Source organism: Dermacentor albipictus, chromosome 8 (genome assembly GCF_038994185.2).
Source record: "Dermacentor albipictus isolate Rhodes 1998 colony chromosome 8, USDA_Dalb.pri_finalv2, whole genome shotgun sequence".
In the NCBI taxonomy this organism is placed as follows: Eukaryota; Metazoa; Arthropoda; class Arachnida; order Ixodida; family Ixodidae; genus Dermacentor; species Dermacentor albipictus.
Window position 1 is genome coordinate 63400183 of NC_091828.1, and position 20311 is coordinate 63420493.

General features: G+C 42.3%; 1 protein-coding gene across 6 annotated transcripts in view; it reads right to left on the reverse strand.

Annotated features, from left to right (window-relative positions):
* LOC135921763 (uncharacterized) overlaps positions 1-20311 on the reverse strand; it is a 238070-nt gene that overhangs the window by 115597 nt on the left and 102162 nt on the right. For all 6 annotated transcript variants that reach the window (XM_070523495.1, XM_065456063.2, XM_065456062.2 and 3 more), the window contains 6 exons: positions 19953-19973; positions 11298-11318; positions 9871-9883; positions 7266-7372; positions 2844-2947; positions 1251-1500 (listed from right to left, as the gene is read on the reverse strand). In XM_070523495.1, the coding sequence (XP_070379596.1) occupies positions 1251-1500; positions 2844-2947; positions 7266-7372; positions 9871-9883; positions 11298-11318; positions 19953-19973 (516 nt within the window). The remainder of the gene's footprint in view (positions 1-1250; positions 1501-2843; positions 2948-7265; positions 7373-9870; positions 9884-11297; positions 11319-19952; positions 19974-20311) is intronic.

Genomic DNA, 20311 nt, shown 5'->3' on the forward strand with positions numbered 1-20311 from the left:
AACGAGGCGTTGAAAAGTTATTCAAGGTGTATACATATATCAGGCTCCACTTTACTGCAGAAATTTGGTGAACTAATTGGTGAACTAATATGGTGAAATAATTTGGTTCTAAAAATGGAAAGGGGTGGGGAGACGAGTGTGGCATCACAAGCATAAGGAGAACACCTATGTTCGTGTTCTACCTGTGTCAAGTTGTTTTCGGTCCGCTTACACTTCCGTGTGCGGCGAGCTGCCGGTCACAGGGCAATATTGTGTGTACTTGCGGGCTTCGTTCGTGCTTGAAAAAATACTTTTATGTTGCAGCTATTGAGCAACAAAACGCTGTATCCGGTTATTTTCATGTTGTTCTACAACTTTATCATTGAGGCACCTATTCAAAATATAATATTTGGGAAGCTGAACAATTCAGACAAAACTAAGTAATTAGGTGGTATGTAATATAGTATAGCCTGAGTATCTCCAAGCGACGGAAAACAACACTGCCATGGTTCTGTCCAGCTACATGGTACTCGCACATTTTTTTAAATCTTGGTGCATAGTAATTGCGGCACTCTGTGCATGTAGATGTGCGTTACCACCGACCCACGTTCATATCTTTTGGAAGCAAAAGTTGCTTTTTGGTATGTTAGAGCACAATATATATCAGGCCCCTCGGTTAACCCCCTTTCTTCTAGTTCATTAATAACAGGGTTTCGATTCCGGCAACATCAATGCCTTCAGGTAGCACGTGTGGATTCATTCCCCCGTTGCCTTCACCCAAAATCATCACGTACTGGTGAGGCCTGCGGAAGAAAGGAAGTTCCATATCCGCTGCCAAGGTTTGTGAGTGGTGGCACTGGTTGACACTCCCAGGGTTAGTTCTATTAGTAACGCATATATGCCCCACCAATTGGATGGGAAGGTGGCGGCGATGGTAGCTCAATTGGTGGAGCATCGCACAAGTAATACGACAACGTGGGATCGTTCCCCACCTGCGGCAAGTTGTTTCTATCCACTTTCAACTCCACTAATTTATAATTTCCATAGTTTAATTACTAAGAACAAGTAATTTCAAGTGTTGTCCTTCGAGTCTTTGTTTGTGGGCTTCTTATGATTATATATATATATATATATATATATATATATATATATATATATATATATATATATATATATATATATATATATATATATATATATATATATGTGTGTGTGTGTGTGTGTGTGTGTGTGCTTGGGTATATACTGTTAGCATGGATTAGGACACGTACGTGCAAGCGTGGCAGGTGGTGTTGTCGACTGTGCTGTTGTAACAGACGGCGTAGTAGGAGGCGCTTTGGTTGTTGTAGGCTTTGGCGTCGTTGGCGTGGTTGGCGTCGTAGGTGCTGGAGTTGGTGGTGCTGGGGTGATCTTCAGTGTGGTAGGTTGCTGCGGTGGCACCCCTTTGTTCGGCGTTGGTATAATCTCCTGCTCCCTAGTAACAGGATGCTGCACTCCGGCGGATGTCACAGGAGTTGGTGTCTGCAGAGGATGCCAGTTTCCAGGTGAAATTGTTAATAAAGATCATCATCACCACTACGGAAACCATCTTTATAATCCCTTTATTTATGTGTGCCGTAGGAAGAGGGCCTCTCTCAGAGGCCTCCAGTTTCCTTTGTCATATGCAAACTCACAACATTTCATTTAGGCCTGCGAATGTTTTGATTTTTATGACACCATATACTTTGCAATCATATAAGGTGGCACGTCCGAACTCTACGTACTCATTTCGTAATGCTAATAGGTAAGTGAATCATCTCCATACTTATCTGACTTCCTCAACTGTATTGCTTGGTCAAAATGTCAACGAGAATATAGGCTACTACGGCATGCCTGCTAAGACGCATCACTATTTTGCTTGTCTCTTAAGGGGTAAAATTAGTGACATTCACTTATTGTCATATAATGTGAACTGACTTGACACGGAGTAGCACACGGAAAGCATACAAACAGCGGTTACATGCTTCATAATGTATGCTGAGTTCTGCGTGACCCTTCAAACTCCACTATTTCGGAAAAGAGGCAACAATGCACGCATTCCACATCTTTACCAACCACATCCTACCGCAGTACCAAAATGTTGCGACACTGAGATAACAATGCAAAAGGAATTAAACATCTACGTGAAGAGCCGACACGTTGCACGTGTAGTATTAGTGAAACAAAGTGAACAAGCTATATATATATATATATATATATATATATATATATATATATATATATATATATATATATATATATACATATATATATACATATATATATACATATATGTGTATATATATATATTTATACATATACATATATATATGTATATATATATATATCGTTCGAACAATAATTTGGCATACCGGCTGAACACAGGCGATTATAGCGCTTTCATTGTAACACATAATATATGCAGTACTTGTATATAGACTAGTATGCGAGATATATTGTCTTAATTTACCGTGCACACAAGATTTTTCAGTCCCTGCCATTAGTGTTCTTCAGTACTATATGAGGTATATTCGTCTCTGTATTTTACTTTTGGTCATATGCATCTAGCACAAATAGAGGCTGCGTATTCGTCGGTTCATTCAATGACACATTCCCCCCCACCGGTCGGTAATGGACAAAGCGACTGCGTTGATAATTCAACCTATGATAAGATCCACGTTTAAATTGTTCTCGGGTTTTTCATGGAAGCGACTCTATAAATTGAGTTGCTTTTTCTTCGCCTGATTCTGTTGTGCACACTTACACGCTAACCACCAGTATCACTTTAGATTTATGGAGTCAAAAGCTGCGCAGATTGAGAGGTATTGCTTTGCGAGTCAACTCACCGGCAGTTGCAGAGTGCTCGTGACCCCTCCACCGCCGCTGCTCTTTCCAGAACTAGTAACTTTGCCGTACGTTGCTTTGCTGTCGTCTTTCATTTCGCCATCACCTTCATAAATACACGAGAAAGAACACCCGATGCAAGTTGGGTCACGCAACCTTCTCTCCCACTTGACTCCTAATAGCACATCCGAACAGCATTCGAGGGCAACAGGCGATCAGTTATCCTTATGGGCAGGGGGGGGGGGGATGGCAGGGCGTTTATGGATGGCACATGGTGTCCAGTTGAAAACAGGTGCCTTCCATCAGCTGACCAGTTCCTTCAATAAATAAAGCAAACTCCGCTCTACTGTCTCGACTGCTTGTCCGTTCTGTAATAGCTCTTGAATGTCAGTTTAAGGTTTTCATCAGTGCTCTAGTAGATTGTTCGTTGGTCATGTGCACCACTGCGTTCTGTAGCGTTCATTGCAACATGCTTAGGGGAATCATGTCCAGCAACCGGTGAGGAGAAACTGCAAACCATGGAAGCCTGTGGACAGATGCAGCCAACGACGCCTGACGGCAGTGCCTGATGACAAGGCTGCCGTTCGCATCCTGTCAAGCTCCAGAGGTAGCAGTTATCAAGCATCTGGCAGCCATCTTACAAGCCTCGCACACTGCCCCAATGTGGATTCCTGCTTCTGTATTGCGCGTCTTTTACGCAGCCTATAATGATAAATTATGTTATCGCTTCTCACGAACGATGGGCTGCGGATGCAGTACTGAGAAAATTTCTTCCACGTTAGGACAATTTTCTCGAACGCGTTATTTATTAGAAGCGATAAGATGTGTTTATTACAAGTAAGCTGCTCAAAAGAGGCGCCTAGTGGCAATTTCCAGAGGCCTCAGTGGTTTCTCCCGGAAGCTCAATGACTCCGGTCATTGCAGATACGATAAGCCGCAACCCTCAGTGGTTGGATGGATGGATGGATGGATGGATGGATGGATGGATGGATGGATGGATGGATGGATGGATGGATGGATGGATGGATGGATGGATGGATGGATGGATGGATGGATGGATGGATGGATGGATGGATGGATGGATGGATGGATGGATGGATGGATGGATGGATGGATGGATGGATGATGGATGGATGGATGAATGGATGGATGGATGGATGGATGGATGGATGGATGGATGGATGGATGGATGGATGGATGGATGGATGGATGGATGGATGGATGGATGGATGGATGGATGGATGGATGTTATGATCGTCCCTTTTAGAACGGAGCGGTGGGTTGCGGCACCAAGCTCTTCCTATTACATTGCCTAATCTCCTACCTAGGTTAAAAAGAAAAAAAAAACAAAGAAAAAACCACTTTGAACTTTGTTTTTTTGTAGTATTGGCACCAGTGGCCTGCCGTCTGGTGTCAGTGGGAAGGTTCAGGTGCACTCTCTTGGTTTGCTTGGTTTTGTCCGCGCTTTTACGCGACCACAAATCGCCGAAATATCTACGCTAAATGCGAAATAACAATCTATTATACCATTGACGAAGAGAGTGAATTTTTGTTGAGAGGACATTACATTCTTAAGGATGATCGCCGTACAGTGACGCGGGAATGTGGAGGAGAGGATGGGTATTTTGTCGCACAAACCAGCAGCCTACTCACACCGCCATGAATGTTGATTCATATTTACTATCGATTCTATCTACAAGCAGCTACCTTGCCCCGCAATGACTGACCTCAGGCCCACAGTGCTAAACGGCGCTAATGAGCTTAATGCATACAGTGTTCGCTTACCGCTTTCGCTGTTTTCCAATGAAACAACTCGCCGAAACTTTAATTTTTGCTAGCCAAGCCATACATGACAAAACCTTGAAGGAAGAAATCAAGTCGGACCACCTTGACAATTCAACTTGGGCATCGCAAATGAATGAGTTGGTGCATCAGGTTAGAATATCCTCCTGGCGTTGAGATATTCTTTTGTTAGGAAATACAGACTTTATATGAATGTCATTGCTAGAAACATGGTATAGAAGTGAATAGGTGCAATCAATAATGAACCTGACTATTGTGGTGACCTTCCTGCACGGTCAATCTAGGAGTTTTCCTGGCACTAAGTGAGGAGAGGGAATAGGGGGAGGTTGTTTCTTAGGGAAAATCCAGTGAAACGCTGGAGTTGTCTTTCAACACACCGGGTAAGCCATCAAGTATAAAATTTTGGGATGCCAAGGAACCTGATCTATTCGTGCAAACATTGCACCGGTAAACAAGAATTTCATTGCTACAAAGGTGGTATTGAAGGGAACAGGTGCAATCAATTATGAACCTAAATAGTGCGGTGATGTTGCTGCACGGTCAACCTAGGAGTTTTTCAGGCACTAAGTCAGGAGGGGGTATAGGGGGAGCTCGTTTCTTACGGAAAATCCTGTGAAACGGTGGAATTGACTTCCAAGACAACGGGCCAGCCAAACAGTAAAAAGTTTTGGTACGTCACAACACCTGCCCTATTCCTGCACGGTAGCATTGCTCCTGCAAATCTTTTTCGGGCAATAAATCTCTTCAGATGGCTGTATAAACATCAATATGTAAATTTATTTGGCAACAAAGGATTCGTAATAAAATGCTCGACAGGTCTGAAAACAGTACTTATAGTTTCGAGGTAGAGTTTGCAGTGCTACGTGTATCGGTGGTGTACACTTGTGGTTTGGTTACTGACTTCTCCGTCGATAAAAATTGCGACGTACATTTCGTGGATTTGCCAAATATTATTAGCCCTGCAAAGCCTAGTAAGGCAACCTATCCTCTTAACTCCGCTCTTCAACAAGGAAATGCGCTAATACTCCTGTGCTGGAATGATTCCAACCCATGCCACACGTGTTCATCAACAAATGCAGCCCAGCTGTGTGGCGCTCCGCCACGCGTGCCCGCAGGTAGTTAGGGAACAATGCTCAGTGATGGCGCTCACCGCCTCAATATAAGAAACCACGCAAAAGAAGGATGACGTTGCCATCTACCCCTAACGTAGAACGAAGCTACACAGGAAACTCATACGGGTTTCTCCGAAAGAGGGGAGATAAAGAAGAAAAAAGGAAAAAGAAAGAAAAACCGTACACACTTCCTTTGGAGCTTCGCGCTACTGGCGGGTGGGTGACAATTTTTCTCTTGCATGAAACTTTCACCGAATTACAGGATTCCGCAGTTCAAGTTAGGGAATTGATGTAAAAACACTGCCCACATCTCGCCCTTGGTCGAAAGCTACATGTCAGGTCAAACTGTGGTGATGTGTGGAAAGAAAAAAAATTCAGTTTTAAAGTGATACATCATTACGATATGAGACATCTTACGTCCACGGTGGATGGCACCAAGGTACCACGGTAGAAATGTGCAAATGGCCAAGATTGGGAGCACTACTTTCGCATGCCGTGCAACAGTGCAGCATTAAAGATATAATTTTAGAGCGTGGTCAATAGTATTGCTTTAGAATTCCCTACGAAATGCAAAGGAAACCACGTTCCCGACTCTGGTATTGCAATTTATGCAATCCGAGGGGTGTTAAAACTATCAGCGCATTCTTGTACTCAACACATTCTTAAGACGTGTTCTTAACAGTTGTGTTCTTCCTGAGATGAGACCCAGACATGGCCGCTTTTAGACTTTGTTTCTTTCTGTTAGCAAGGACCACATGTGGCAAAGCCATTGCGAATTTGGGTAGGTGACTTGGGTCTTATGTCCATTATCATCTTGCATATGCAAGGTAAGTGCCGGAACCATCCACCATAGTTCCGATGGCCTCAATATATTTTGATGTTGTTGATTCAATATATTCTGGTGGTCAAGCTATTAGTGCAAGGGGGAACCACTCTAAATAATGTATAATCTAAAGATACCTCTGAATTAAGCTGTAGCCTTAATGTGGTAACCTGTGTTCGAACAACAATGTCGCTGGATCAAGTGCTTTCACGAACGAACTTCTGATTGAACTCAGCTTCTCAGAACGGATGTTAAAGCGACATCCCTTGTTCTGCCACAGTTCAGATCTAGATTTAACATTTTTCCAATCCTCACACCATCCTGTCCGTGCCTAACAAGTGGATAGGTTACAATGAAAATGAGGTCCTCAGAATATAATATCCTGGCTTGTAAAAAATGCGTGTGTGTTTGATTACGAGTGGCGACCACTGGCGTGGTTGTACTTTTCTTCAATACGTGGTTGGACGTTTCGCTGGTGTTGACGACGCTGTATGGCCACGACGACGATGCCGCATGACCATGAGAATGATGCGGTATTTGCTAGCCTCTGACGACAAGCAGAAGCGGGACATAGCAAGCCTAGTGTCTATCTGTTAACTGCTACATAATGCCGCAAATTCAAATCAAATATTAATAAGCGTACATTTGTGGAAGCGTGAAGGAGCAGAGAAAAGGCCCGTACTCACCGAGAAAAACCTGAAGCACGATCAATATTAGAGACAGGAGCACGCCGAATACCAGCAAACAACACGCTAGCAGGAATACCGAGCTCCAGTAATCATGGTCGCGTTCACTGTGAATAGGAGCAGAAGGCGATTTTGTGAACTTCCTACTCGGCAGCTGTTCTCTTGTCTACAGAGATCGAGTCAATGCTTGAAGTAGGTGCTGAACAAGACAGCCAAAGACACCTAGGCGGCGCTAATTTCATCTTGAACATTTTTTATAGCCGCGTTGACTATAGTAATTCTTTCGGTATTTCCTTGGCGAAATGAAAGCACACGTTATCCCTGAGAAAATTCCAATTGCGCGTTGATTGTAGTAAATTATTTCTGCGTGTTTTTTTTGTAAATATATGTCTGGTTTAAAGATCGTGGCTCTAAAATTTGTAAACATCGCTTGCTTTTCTCAGAATACGGCTCAATGCGAATGGGCGAGGCCAGGGAAAAATGTGGCCATCCCAAGTTTTCATTTTTGCCTCGTGTACCAAATATATACGCAACATATCGATCAAAAACAGAAACAAAACTTCCAACATGAAAATAACCAATATATACAGATCAGCTGTGGAAACACCAGATGGTGCAAGGGCAGGAATAATAAATGGCGGTTTAGGTAAAATGACGCAGAAATAAGGAAAGCCATTTCTCTATTGAAAGACTAAATAATTTTTTAGAGGTTTACCACGCTGATGATAGGTGAAATTTTGTAAATGGGATAACTAAAAAAATCACGTGGCATATATGTGTACTACTGAATACACACCTCTGGTCATCTCTTAGCGGGCGCACACCTAGTCTTATGTGCGCGAGAAGCAGGGCAATTGATTAAGAACGCCTTGGCTGCTTTTTAAAAAGTGTCGAATAGATCGCTTGTGCCAACTATCATCCCCTTCTGCTCTAGTTGCTGACATGACTATATACAATATATTTTATGTGACCCTAAGCTTCTATTTATACTCATAATCAACAATAACAGTGATAAAATTTGAAGGTGATTCAACCTTCAGTTGAAATCGACGAGATACAACGGCTTCTTAGCGAGAAAGAAGACTCACGTAAAGTGCACGTGAATGTCGTCATTCGAATAACTCCAAGCTAGTTTGCAATGGCTAATTATTCGAGCTGTCCTTTCCAGCTTCGGTGTGCTACTTCTTTCACAGCGTGGATTGGAGAACAATTTGTTTGACTGCATTATCTGTGGGATGGGCCCACAATTTGAGATTGCATTATCATCCGAATTGGCTTCTGTGTTTAGACTGCACCTGTTGAGCTGCAGCCTGCAGCGCACACGCGGCAGCACAATGTTGCGACATCTGCACCAACTTAGTGTTCTTGGCGCGTATCGGCACCCGCCTTGCTTTATTGCTTTTGGCGTTTGCATGGAGCTCAGCGCCCTGTGTTCTCACAACATGCGGGTCTGCAGAGTCGGCATAAGCTGTTACAATTTGTTCGAACAAGCAAAGCATCTGCCTTGAATATTCTCCATGATTGGCTTAGTTGCATTGGCACTGCATAGCTAAACACGAGGTCGTGAATCAACTCCCGGCCATGGCAGCCGCATTTTATATCGGCAAAATGCAATACGCCCATGTACCATGCAGCTGGCGCCTATTAAAAATGAAAGTCGCAGTTTCGCCCGTAAAGCAAAGAATCGATTGCGACAGCAAATGAGTACGCAGTTATATGAAGTAATGATTGTAGTTTTGTCGGCTGTATAAACTTGGAAACATTCGCTCACTAAATAAATTCATAAGCATCTTGTGTGCCCCCACGTAAATACGAACATATCGGCCTCGATCAGCGCGGACACTCCTTGTCTAAGTGCTTGCTTGAGCAAGGGCGGTAGATGCAGCGAGTGAAGTCATCTTCGTGCAGTCTATCGCTTCAACGCAACCAGTGTGGCGAAAATCCAGTACGCACGAAACTATGAGGAGTCTGCAGATCGCTGTGAAGATACGGCTCGCGCGAGTGCGCGCCGCCGCGCAATGTACGCAGTTGGGGGCAGAGAAGATAGCTCCCTCCTCCCTCCCTTCGCGAAATATGCAGTTACTGCTGAAGTCCAAAGCGGGCTCCTACCTCGCTCCCTTCTGGCCTTCCTTCTGCCCTTCCTCATGGCATTTCGTACGACGGAAGAGGGCGCGTTTGCTCTTGACCTACCTACTCCTGTCCAATTTTTGTTTTTCACTCCGGGTTGGAGCACAGCGTATGTGACACTTCGTCTGTGCTTGTCTTCTTTGGAGATTTCTGATGTTAACTTGGGTCCCTATTATGCACCAGCAGTGTTCGCCACACTACATAACGAATAGCTATCCCCAAATTCATCCGAGGGTGAGCGGTATTCAGCCCCCGTCTCAACGGTTCAACAAACAGTGATTTATAATAATACCTTTCATTTACCTGTATTTACCACCTTATAATTTGTTTTTCAAATGCAATCTTGTCTTTCTAAACTTTACTGCAGAAAAGGAGTATCACTTTTTTATGCTAATAATACCAAGTAAGAAAATGAAAGAAAGACCACATTTTAGTCACAAAGAATAATCCTGGACGAGCTCGCCCAGTAAGTTCTTACCCTTGTTTTAATTCTGTAAGTGAGAGATCAGAGCAACTTAGCTATCTAGATGTGCATGAGTTGAATAATGGGTTGTTTACTTAGTGCTCTGCGCATGCGCACGTCACAGATGTGCTTCGTAAGACATCACGTGCTCACTACGATGTAAGGACTATTTAGAAATTTCTATTAGAATAGAACATGGGGTATTCTCTGTGAGAATGTATAGGCAGACGCAAATCTTCGCAAATGCTTATCTTCTATGAAGTGAGTGTATTTGAGGAAAAAATAGTTGATAGTCTATGTTTGTTAATATGACTGCGTCGCTTGTGAAACGCCAAGCACATGTGATTGTTATTTGTAATCACATAGCGTGCAAACAGAATGCACACATGTGTTTTTATGCTTGCCAAGTTTCTCTGCTTCATACCTTTAAGATACATCTCAAAACAACTATACTACACGCACGACCATGTTCATATTTTCGTGCACACCTGATATATTATGTATAGTCTTTGTGTGCCGAGTTTGCGTGCTCTTTCGCTGGCACAGAAAGGTTCATGGAGTTCAGCGGCCTGACATATGCTCGTGAATATCCTTCAAATATGTTTACATTGCAGGAGCAACTTCAAATAATCTAAAGCAAGAGATGAGTATTTGGATAACGCTTTCCCAGGCCTTCGAACTGCAGTGGCCGTAAAGACAGGCTCATGATCATGACCATGATGTTTCCTAAACTGGATTTTGTATAGTTATTCGTGAATAGTAATATTTCCGTTAATAAAGAAGCTAAATATTTATTGTGCTCTCATGTTCAAAGCAAACGCTAGAAACGTCATAAACGAACTACGTCGTACGGATTCGTGGCTACAGGCAGCACATTTTCGAAGGTACGCTACAAACGCCGCTCGCATTTGTACACTCGCGTTTTTCGTGCACCACAGTTTCCACCTTTTGGAAATGCAGGAACCACATGCGCAATTTTAAATCGCGCATGTTGCGATGAAAGTGCACGTCAGAGCAGTCTTTTAAAGCGAATATTTTATGAACATCAAGAACCTGTCACCTGAATTTATACTGGAGACAAAAAACACATATAGACCGCCTTGTGCCTTTTGGCGCATATTTACGTTAACAATGATAGCTTTACATTCTCCTCCTCGAGTAAAGAATTCCAGTGAAAATGGGGCACATTTGAATTTTACAAATCCACCCTCACTGAGTGGAAATGTTGCAGAGGAATAACACTTTGGTTATGCTCAAATCTTGAAACCATGTGAAAAGTATGGCTTGAACTTTGAGTTCAGTATTACCGTACCGTTGCTGTCGTATAGCGGAGGCAATCCCGTAACATTGTAATGTGGACCGGCTTGTGGTACCGGCGCGTATTACACGGGAAGCGAGTACTGATACAATGTGGCATCCCCACTCGGGAAAGCAAAACCCACCTGTGTTCAGTTGTGATGCATCTAGAAAAAAGAAAGGAATGCAAACGATAGGCGTAAATGAAATTCCTCTAACATGCCTCTTCATTTGCTTATTAAAGTGCCTCTTTACGAGGAGTTTTTTTATCTCATAATAGATCTGTGCAGACCTCTTGTTTCAGCATACTAAAATATATTTTATCAAACTGCAGTATCCTGCTGTGGTCATGTACCGTAAACATTTTTTTCCGCAGAAAATATGCACTTCTATAGCTTTCCTGATATATATCCTGCTGCAGCAGACCGACTCTTGGATCTTGCTAACAAAGCAACCGGAATGTCACTAAACCATTCAGGGAGGAAATAAATATGAAAGACTTCCTTATATAATTGTAGTGATGAGTGATGAACGTCAAAAATGTTGTCAATAATTGGCAATTGATACGGATGCCCGTGTTAACAACATAAATTATTATTAAACAAAGCCGTGATCGCGCCTCGCAACGTAGTAAGTGAGGTTCGGGCTTTACACGGCGCAACTTGTCGATATTAGGGCAAAAGCCTCAGATGCCTGATGGGTCGAAAACTCCGACGACCACCCGGCGTCATGGCACCAAAATTCAAGCGCATCCGCCAGTAAGTTATCAATTTCTTCATTAAGAACAAAGCTCGATTATATCTGCTTGCATGAAACGGACACCCTTAAAAATCATCATCGTGGCCGTGAAAAAGTCTCTGCGCGTGCTTTTTCCGGTTTTCTGCTTATTTGCCAAGAAATTTCTACGTGTCCTACGACGTTTGCAGGAGTACCAGTACCGCTTCAAGAAGCGGAAACAATTTTTTTTTCTGGAAAGTTAGCGATGCGTGTTTATCTGATCCGCCTTCCGGTGTCCTTCTCACTCTACCTGCGCTACAAGAAAGTAGAAGGCACCATATGTACAAGCCCCTGTGGCTACCCTCGTGTATTGAAGTGTTATAATTAGAAGAAAATAATTATTCACTGAACCTGCGTGTTTGTCCTGATGCTCTTCATACACTTGCCACGATCGTTGCAATGTGCCTATAACCACGCAGAAGTAGTTGCGATGTCTAGGCGACCGAGCAAGAGCAAAGAGTAACGAGAAAAATAATTGGAAAGAAAACAGTAGGAAATAACAAAGCACTCGAATGAGACTGCAAAACGTGTTTGGTAAACGAGAAGAAAGGGGGTTAACCGAGGGACCCGATTTTTATTAGTCATACCATGAAACGCCAAGGAACACTGACACCAAGAACAACATAGGGGAAATTACTTGTGCTTAAATAAAATAAAGAAAAGATGCAATATAGGAAGTAAAAGTGGATGAAACAACAACTTGCCATAGGGGGGTAACCATCCCACAAACTTCGCATTTCGCTTGCGATGCTCTATCAATTTAGCTGCCGCGGCGCCGTTTCCCTGTCCACTTTCTTGGCTACTTATGTTTCCTAGTAAAACCTTGGAGTTTAATTTGAGAGTAATTTGATGAATCTCTCGCAAGCGTAGATAATTTTGTCTTGGTCCTCTTTGGCATGTCTTAAAGTTATAGCTGACCTTTATGAATTAGTTATATATGTCTTGCTTGGTGGGCGACCATGAAGTATCGGTTGATTTAGGCAGCGAAAATAAACGGGAATGAACCTGACTCTGTAGCATATCTTGTTTGCTCGAAGAAACGCAAACTTTTGAAGTATGAAAAGATGAAAAAAGTCCCCCTTAAGAATATAAAAAGTTATCAGGATGTTCCTGCAGCCCCATGCAAAATACAAGCCGGGAACAAATAACAGGTAAATTGCTGTATATAAATGTTTAAGTGCATACGTGGACGATCGTGAAGTCGAAGGGCACTTTCAAAACATTTACGGAAGAGTTTACAGGCAGTTGGTTTAGAAAATATTGTGAGTATATATATATATATATATATATATATATATATATATATATATGTATATATATATATATATATATATATATATATATATATATGTATATATATATATTGCCTCATGAGCGCACTGAATATGACTAACCTTAGAAATACTGAAAACAAGAAAGGGGCTGGCAGATGGAATGGCACACTGTGGTATAAACTTTTTTAAACAGGGTTGAAGTACCTCAGACAGGCTGGCCAACGTTTCGATAGGTGGACCTATCTTCGTCAAAGGCCGCCTTTGACGAAGATAGGTCCACCTATCGAAACGTTGGCCAGCCTGTCTGAGGTACTTCAACCCTGTTTAAAAAAGTTTATACCTTAGAAATACTGTGACATATCAATTTTTATGAGTTCTGCCATTCGTCACACAAGCCTACTGTTGAAATTTATTCGCGGAACTTAGTAATAGATAAAAGCCCCCATGTTTATTTTCAGCCTCCTATCTCTCGTTTCAGAAATAAATTTGCGAGACGGTTCAGGCTGAACATTGTTGAATGCAGGTATTTCGAATGACGAAGGCATTTATAAATGATTTGTACAGAGAGAGTTACTCCAAATGATTGACAATGCGCGTTGAAGGAACGGACAGTGGAATTAATATTTTTTTAGGATGTTCGAAATATTCTTGCTGGTAGAAGCGCACCCCAAGGCTGGTAAAATTTAGCAAATAACAGTTCCTTCATCGAGCGCAGTACATTGAAGATGACTCCTTCGCAACCTGATGCCAAATGGCTTATCTGCAAAAAAATTCAGAAGGCACTGCCTATTCGGTACGCCGTAAAGCGCAAGGACATTTTCTGCTTCTAGAAAAGCGTACGTGCTAAGGAAAATTGAAATTGCCTGCCATAGAATAAGATGCCCAGAAATGTTTTAGCGACAATTTTTGTGTTCTCACGACCCCTGTCTTTCTACGTCCGAAGGCCGACCAATTAGGTACAGGTATTTTGGCTTCGTATTTTAACTACGAAGCTTCCAGCTTAACCCAACAATACCATTTGTTTACCAATTAAGGTAGTGCATGTTTATTCACAATTCATAGTGCCAGCCAGTGTACATGATAACTCTCTTACCAGACGTTCCTACGTAGCTCTCAAATATAGAACGAAATTTCGCCTGTGTTCTAAAGATCTCTATGGACCCCTGATTGAGTCAGCTTTCATGCTCCATGGGAGACACATGGAAGCTTTAAACTTGTGTGCACTTTCAAACGGGTTGTTGACACTCGAAAGTCAGTTTCTATGCAATTGCAGCTAGCGCACAAGGATGTTCACAGCAAAGTTATCCATAATGCTGCCACAAAGCACGACAAGCGTAGAAAGAAGCACTGCAATGCAATTTTGTCACTTCGAACGCTTAAACTAAACACTAAAGTGCACAACAGCTATTCTAACTGCATAACTAAGTATAATTTGCCTGTTCCCCGGGAGAGAATATCTGCGACCACACATGGAGCTTGAAAAAGAAGACGCAGTCATACTACGCTGACTTCAGATGCACGAATACCTGCCCGGCACTCTACTATATGCAGTATACCCCTCAACATTACCAAAGGACTGCCAATTCTGCGATACACCAGAAACCCTTTACCACCTGGGCTGGGAATGCAAAAATAACCCGCGAACCCAGCCTACCCAAGCAGCAAACCCAATCAGTGGGAGGTACATGTGATAAGCCCTAAACCCGAGGACCAACTATGGCTGAAGAACTGGGACAGGCTATCAGCACAGTGCCACGGCTATCGGGAGTACTGTCGCCGTCCACCTTCGCCATCAACAGCTTGGTCTCCGAGATAAAGTTTATTCTCTCGCACGTGCTCCGGTGCACCTGACTTTCAAGGAAAATCAAACCAATCTATTTACCGAAGAGTCACGCCAATAATTTAACCAAGTTCACACCGATTTTATGGCGCATCTCTCTATAAGGAAGTTTATAGGAATGGACATAAAAGTCAGTATCGATGTTTGTAGATTTTGACATTGACATGCAGACCAAAAAATAACTCGCATCAATTTTTTTTTTCAGTTTCCTTTCTTAGGCAACGCGACACCACGACACCACCTCTCTTTGTCGAAACCTCTCCGTGGCCTAAGAGCTCTGCGTAAAATGAACTGCCGCCGCATTGCCGTCTTCACTGGGTGGAGATATGTATACCTCACGATCGGATAGGTAATAACTTCAACAGCAAGGGTGACACGGACCGCTTTACCGCGCCGCATAACCAAGCTTCCTTTGATGCCGCTGCTATGTCACATAACGGTCGCGCTACGAGCCGCATTTCGAGGAGCAGCCGCGTAATGATGTAGACAAAACAAATAATTTCACAACCATTCTTTCGCTTAACGGGGTCGTTTTGAAATGCTGAAATACGGATGCGGAATGTTACGACTTTCACTTTATCTTCCTCATGTATACTTATGCCGTAATCAATGTAACTATAGAGGCAGTTCATGTAACTAGTTTATTTATTGCGATTATTTAATGTACAGGGTTATTTTCGTCTAAAATTATTTTATTAGGCGAAAGAATTGCTTTTTCGACTGTTTACTTGTCTTGTTAATGATGTCTGCATGGGGAGATAAATATTCAGTAGTAAAGTAACTCGAGCATCTTTCTAAGCTCGGTTTAGGTGTTTCAGCTATACAAACGCTATTTTTTCGCGGGTTCTGAGCCTATGAAGAGAAAATGATTTAACATTATTTTGTTATTGTTCAAGGACCGATCCATAGAAAGCATGCATATATTACCTAAAGAGAGCGAGGAGCCCAAATTGAGGGACGATAGTAACAATACGATACAACTAGTTGATACGTAGCCACGAAGAAACTCACTTTATTTATTAAAGTGTTAGGCCAGCTAAGTATATGATGCTTGCTCAGGTGGGTTATGAGGCTGTTTTTTGTGAACCAGTTCTGTCAACCAAAAAGTAACGATAGAGATTTCCTTATTAAATAAACGACAATAGTATTTCAGGGGAACATCACTTCAATTGCGAAGGAAACACCGTTTGGCTCCAGAGATATTCGTGGCAAAAGGTTACGCTTCCCTACGCTCATTCCGCGTTCAGAACACAACACAACACAACAACGCACCACTCAAGTGACAAGTCTTCTTTTTGGAAGCTTAAAGGACGAGAACCTATGCGTTATCTGCTCTACCTCTCTTCTATACAAGCGTGCAATACAGAATCAGCTGCGTCATCAAGGGTGGAGGGGGGGAATATTTCCGTTCAACCACTTCTCTGTTAATACAAAATGGGCCTTGTGAAGGTCAAGTTTCATAACAAATGATTGGTGCGCAAACGCTCTGTAAGTGTAAAATGAAATGTCGGTGTTCTAGAATACGAATTAGAATCGCGAAATTAGGAAAGTTCAATAGCTTTTCTGTCGATGTATTAGCTACCTCAACTTTTTCGCTAAAGTTTTTCCACTAAGCAACTAAACCATCAAATACCAAGCATTTTCATTGCTAGCATAGTCTGTTTATTCAAGTTGCTGCACATTTTAATTTTAAGACGTGCACATACACACAATGAAGTAGACGTGCGTATGAAGCGATTTATAGCCGGTGTATTGACCCTGGCTTTCTGCTGAAACTCAGATGAAATCCTTCTAAAATTATGTACAAATTATATTGACAAATGATTCTGCGCTGTAAGGCCTGTGTGAAGACTCGTAATGTTATCAAATTATTATAGGTTCAATTAGGCATCACAGGAAACCAAAACAAGCAATCATTGTATTGTTCATGCTAAAGTCGTAGAGTTAATTTTCATTCTCGTAGTAAAGTCAATGGTGTCATGTTTCATATTTATATGCCTCCAGAATAAGCAATAGTGAGAGATATTTAGCTTCTTTATCTCCCATCTATGGTTTTCTGTCACACCTATGACAAAAAATAATGGTTGCACACGCAGTCGTTTAATGAGCCTTAAGAAATGTGTGAGTTCTTTAGAAAGCTGTTAAGAAACTGTTCATAAATAACAATTGTTTAGAAACCTTAGATTCAAGCGGTATTTTTGTGCTAAAATCTGCGTATTGTCTTTCTTTTTGCCGCCAAATACTTGAGGGCGAGTGTACAGTGATGATGGGAAGCGGGAACTCGACATGTTTAGGCTGAGGAGATATGTATCCAAGGCTAGTATACTTTTCAGCTCCGAAGAAATCAGTGAATTGGAAGACTCTGTGGATTTTCGTTCACTTTGCTACCAAAGCTGTTTTGGGGCGAAGTATCACAAATATGGTGCACAGCACAAATATGGTTCACACGTTAAACTGCACGTAACAAAATTTACTGGCTATTGGCTTTGGTGTTAGTGCTATCATTTCAGATTGTTCTTGTGTTTTTTCGAAGCGCCGTTATATTTGAAAAGTAGCATTGCTAGGCTTCAGCACGGCGGTTCGAGCGCTGGCAGCGGCGGCGCATTTCGAAGGGGGCGGAATGCCAGAATCTCCGGTGTTTAATGGTAAGCCGGAGTGCGCCAGTGCGCGGTGCCTCTTAATCATAATCCTAGTGTTGGCAAATACAACCTAAGTTATTATTATATTTCAGACGTATGCTGAATCATGCGTAATTTATATGGAAAATTTGAAAATACTTTTAAGGGCCATATTTTTATCAGTCTTGCCAATCACTCCAAGGACACGGTCTCCAATTCAAGGCAGAAGCATTTAATTGCTTGATTACCTGAGCGCTCTAATCTATTGATTATGTCTTTAGCAAGCGTGGACAGTAATAAGAGTTTGTCAAGCGGTTTCCCATTGAACTAAGAATCATGTCTCTTACATATTTTGTCTTTTGATTCGTTACGTTATTTCTGCCTCTTTTGTTTATTTATTAATTTATTCCTCGAGCCATGACGATTAATTACCCGAGCTACAGTACGCTTACAGCACAAGTGAGAAGTCACTCGTTGTGCATCTTAGAGAACAGAAAGAACTCTATTCCATGCATTCAATAAAAAACCGCTACGCGGTAATGAACTACGTAAGCGACGAACAAAGGCGTGCCGTAACAATGGGGTTTGTCTTCACGAGCACTCATATGCATCGCATTAACACTAATGTACGTGGAGAGTGAGAGACAACCGCTGAGAAAAGAAAACCGGGCACGACATCTAACTACGAACTCCACTACAATAATTTTTTGAAAGATTGAGTTTTCCACGGAAAAGCTGTTCTCGTAGTGACATGGCTTATTTGTATCCACATATTTCGAGTAAACTTTGCTTAAATACTATTTCAGTCTTCTCACTCACACGCTTCCGAAACGTACATTCATTGGAAGCCGTTGAACTTCCACCAAATTGAACAGATAATTCTTTCCCTCATTCATTTAAACTAATGCTTCGGGCACTCAAAGGCATTAGAAATATCTAGGTAAGTCCTACTTTCTACCACCTGCAAATGATGGCACATTCAGAAAACCAATACAAGTGTATTTCTTGATAGTGTGAATGGCAGCGTACAAGCCGTGAGCTTGACAACGTTTTGCCTTCTTTAACTTTAATTTTGGAAGGTCTAGATAACTATAAGTCCTTGAAGAAGACAGATTTAAAAAAAAATAGCCTTTAGGAGTTCACTGGCACTCGCCTCCACTCACAATCACTGGCCCTCACTCGCATTGACCTCCACTCACATTCACTGGCACTCACTCCCACTCACCTCCACGCACACTCGCTGGTGCTCACTCGAACTCACGCCTTTGGAATGAGTGGGAATTAGTGTGATTGAGCGAACTCATGAGTGAGTGCGCCGACCTATGCCCCGTATATAAAGCAAGTGTCATGCCGGAAGCCAGATGAACATACGTGAGTTTCACATCCGAAAATCGCCTGAAGATGTGATCTGACATATCTAGGGTACACCATATAGAAGGTCGCTGGACGCCTTAGGCTACTGCATGAAGGAGGCTTTGAGGAGGGGATGTCTGCAAATTGATCACATGCTCTAGTTTCTTCTCTAAGCATATGGGTGCTGGGTTCCGAGTGAGACGACGAAGTAGGCCGGGCTTTCAGGCCAATGACATCACCTGTATTGTTACCCATTTGAATCCACAATGAGTATGACAGGAATATTAGAAGAAATAAAAGCAAGAGGCTGAGTTTCGGTAACAAGACTGTCCAATTTGCGAACGAGATTATTTTGATATGAAAATTAAGCCATGTTACACTGAATGCCTATGCCCGCAAAGTCTGGCTGTGGCTTCTGAAATCTGCAGCGAGTTGGTGCACGCGAAAACTGAGAATTTATTCCTACCGTCAAGCAAGCATTCCTGGGGCAACGCGGTTTCGAATCGGGCTGCCGTCTAGTAAGAACCGCTTTGGCGCCGCCTCCGTTCCAACCCGCGTCCAATCGATGACGTGAAATTAAGTGAGAAGAATATCGCTTTCCTTAAATTGCACTTTTAGCTTCACTTTCTTTGCCAGCTTCTTCCTGTGTATATTCCAGCTCTCTCTTTCTGTCGCCCGCCACAAAAATATACACACACTCATACACGTATAAACGCATGTCTTTGCCAGTGTGCCTGTGCGCGGGCCTATTATATATACACATATGTAGGTGTATATAAGAGTCTACAAAGATAGCGACAAATAATAACCCAAAGAAGAGGACCCTGCGCAATCGTTAACGGCAACCTACTCCTCATCTGATAATCTTTACTGGCAATGGACTCAGGCAAACAAATAATGACCTTCCATGTAAAACAGAAAATGAAAGCGTTTACTTACTGTCTGAGTCGTCGAGCTCACCTGAAAAGCCGAAGAAACAAAGATCGTTGCGAATTAGATATCAAGTATCTTGTTTAACAAGTACCACTAGAGTTTCGCTCGATTTCGACACCAATACACCTGCGCGCCACATTGGCAAACAATTCGACGTTTCCAAGCTCTCTCCAACTTTTCTCCTTTTGTGGCTACATCGTGGAAACTTGAGAACTTGTTTTGAGACCAATGCCTGTAAATGTATCGCACTGCCTATGGCAAATTATACTATGTCTTGACCAGAACCTCTACTAAGGAGCTAGGAGGGCGTGTTTCGGATATGGCTGCGTTTGTTTTGCTAACATATAGAGTCTGATAATGCGTTC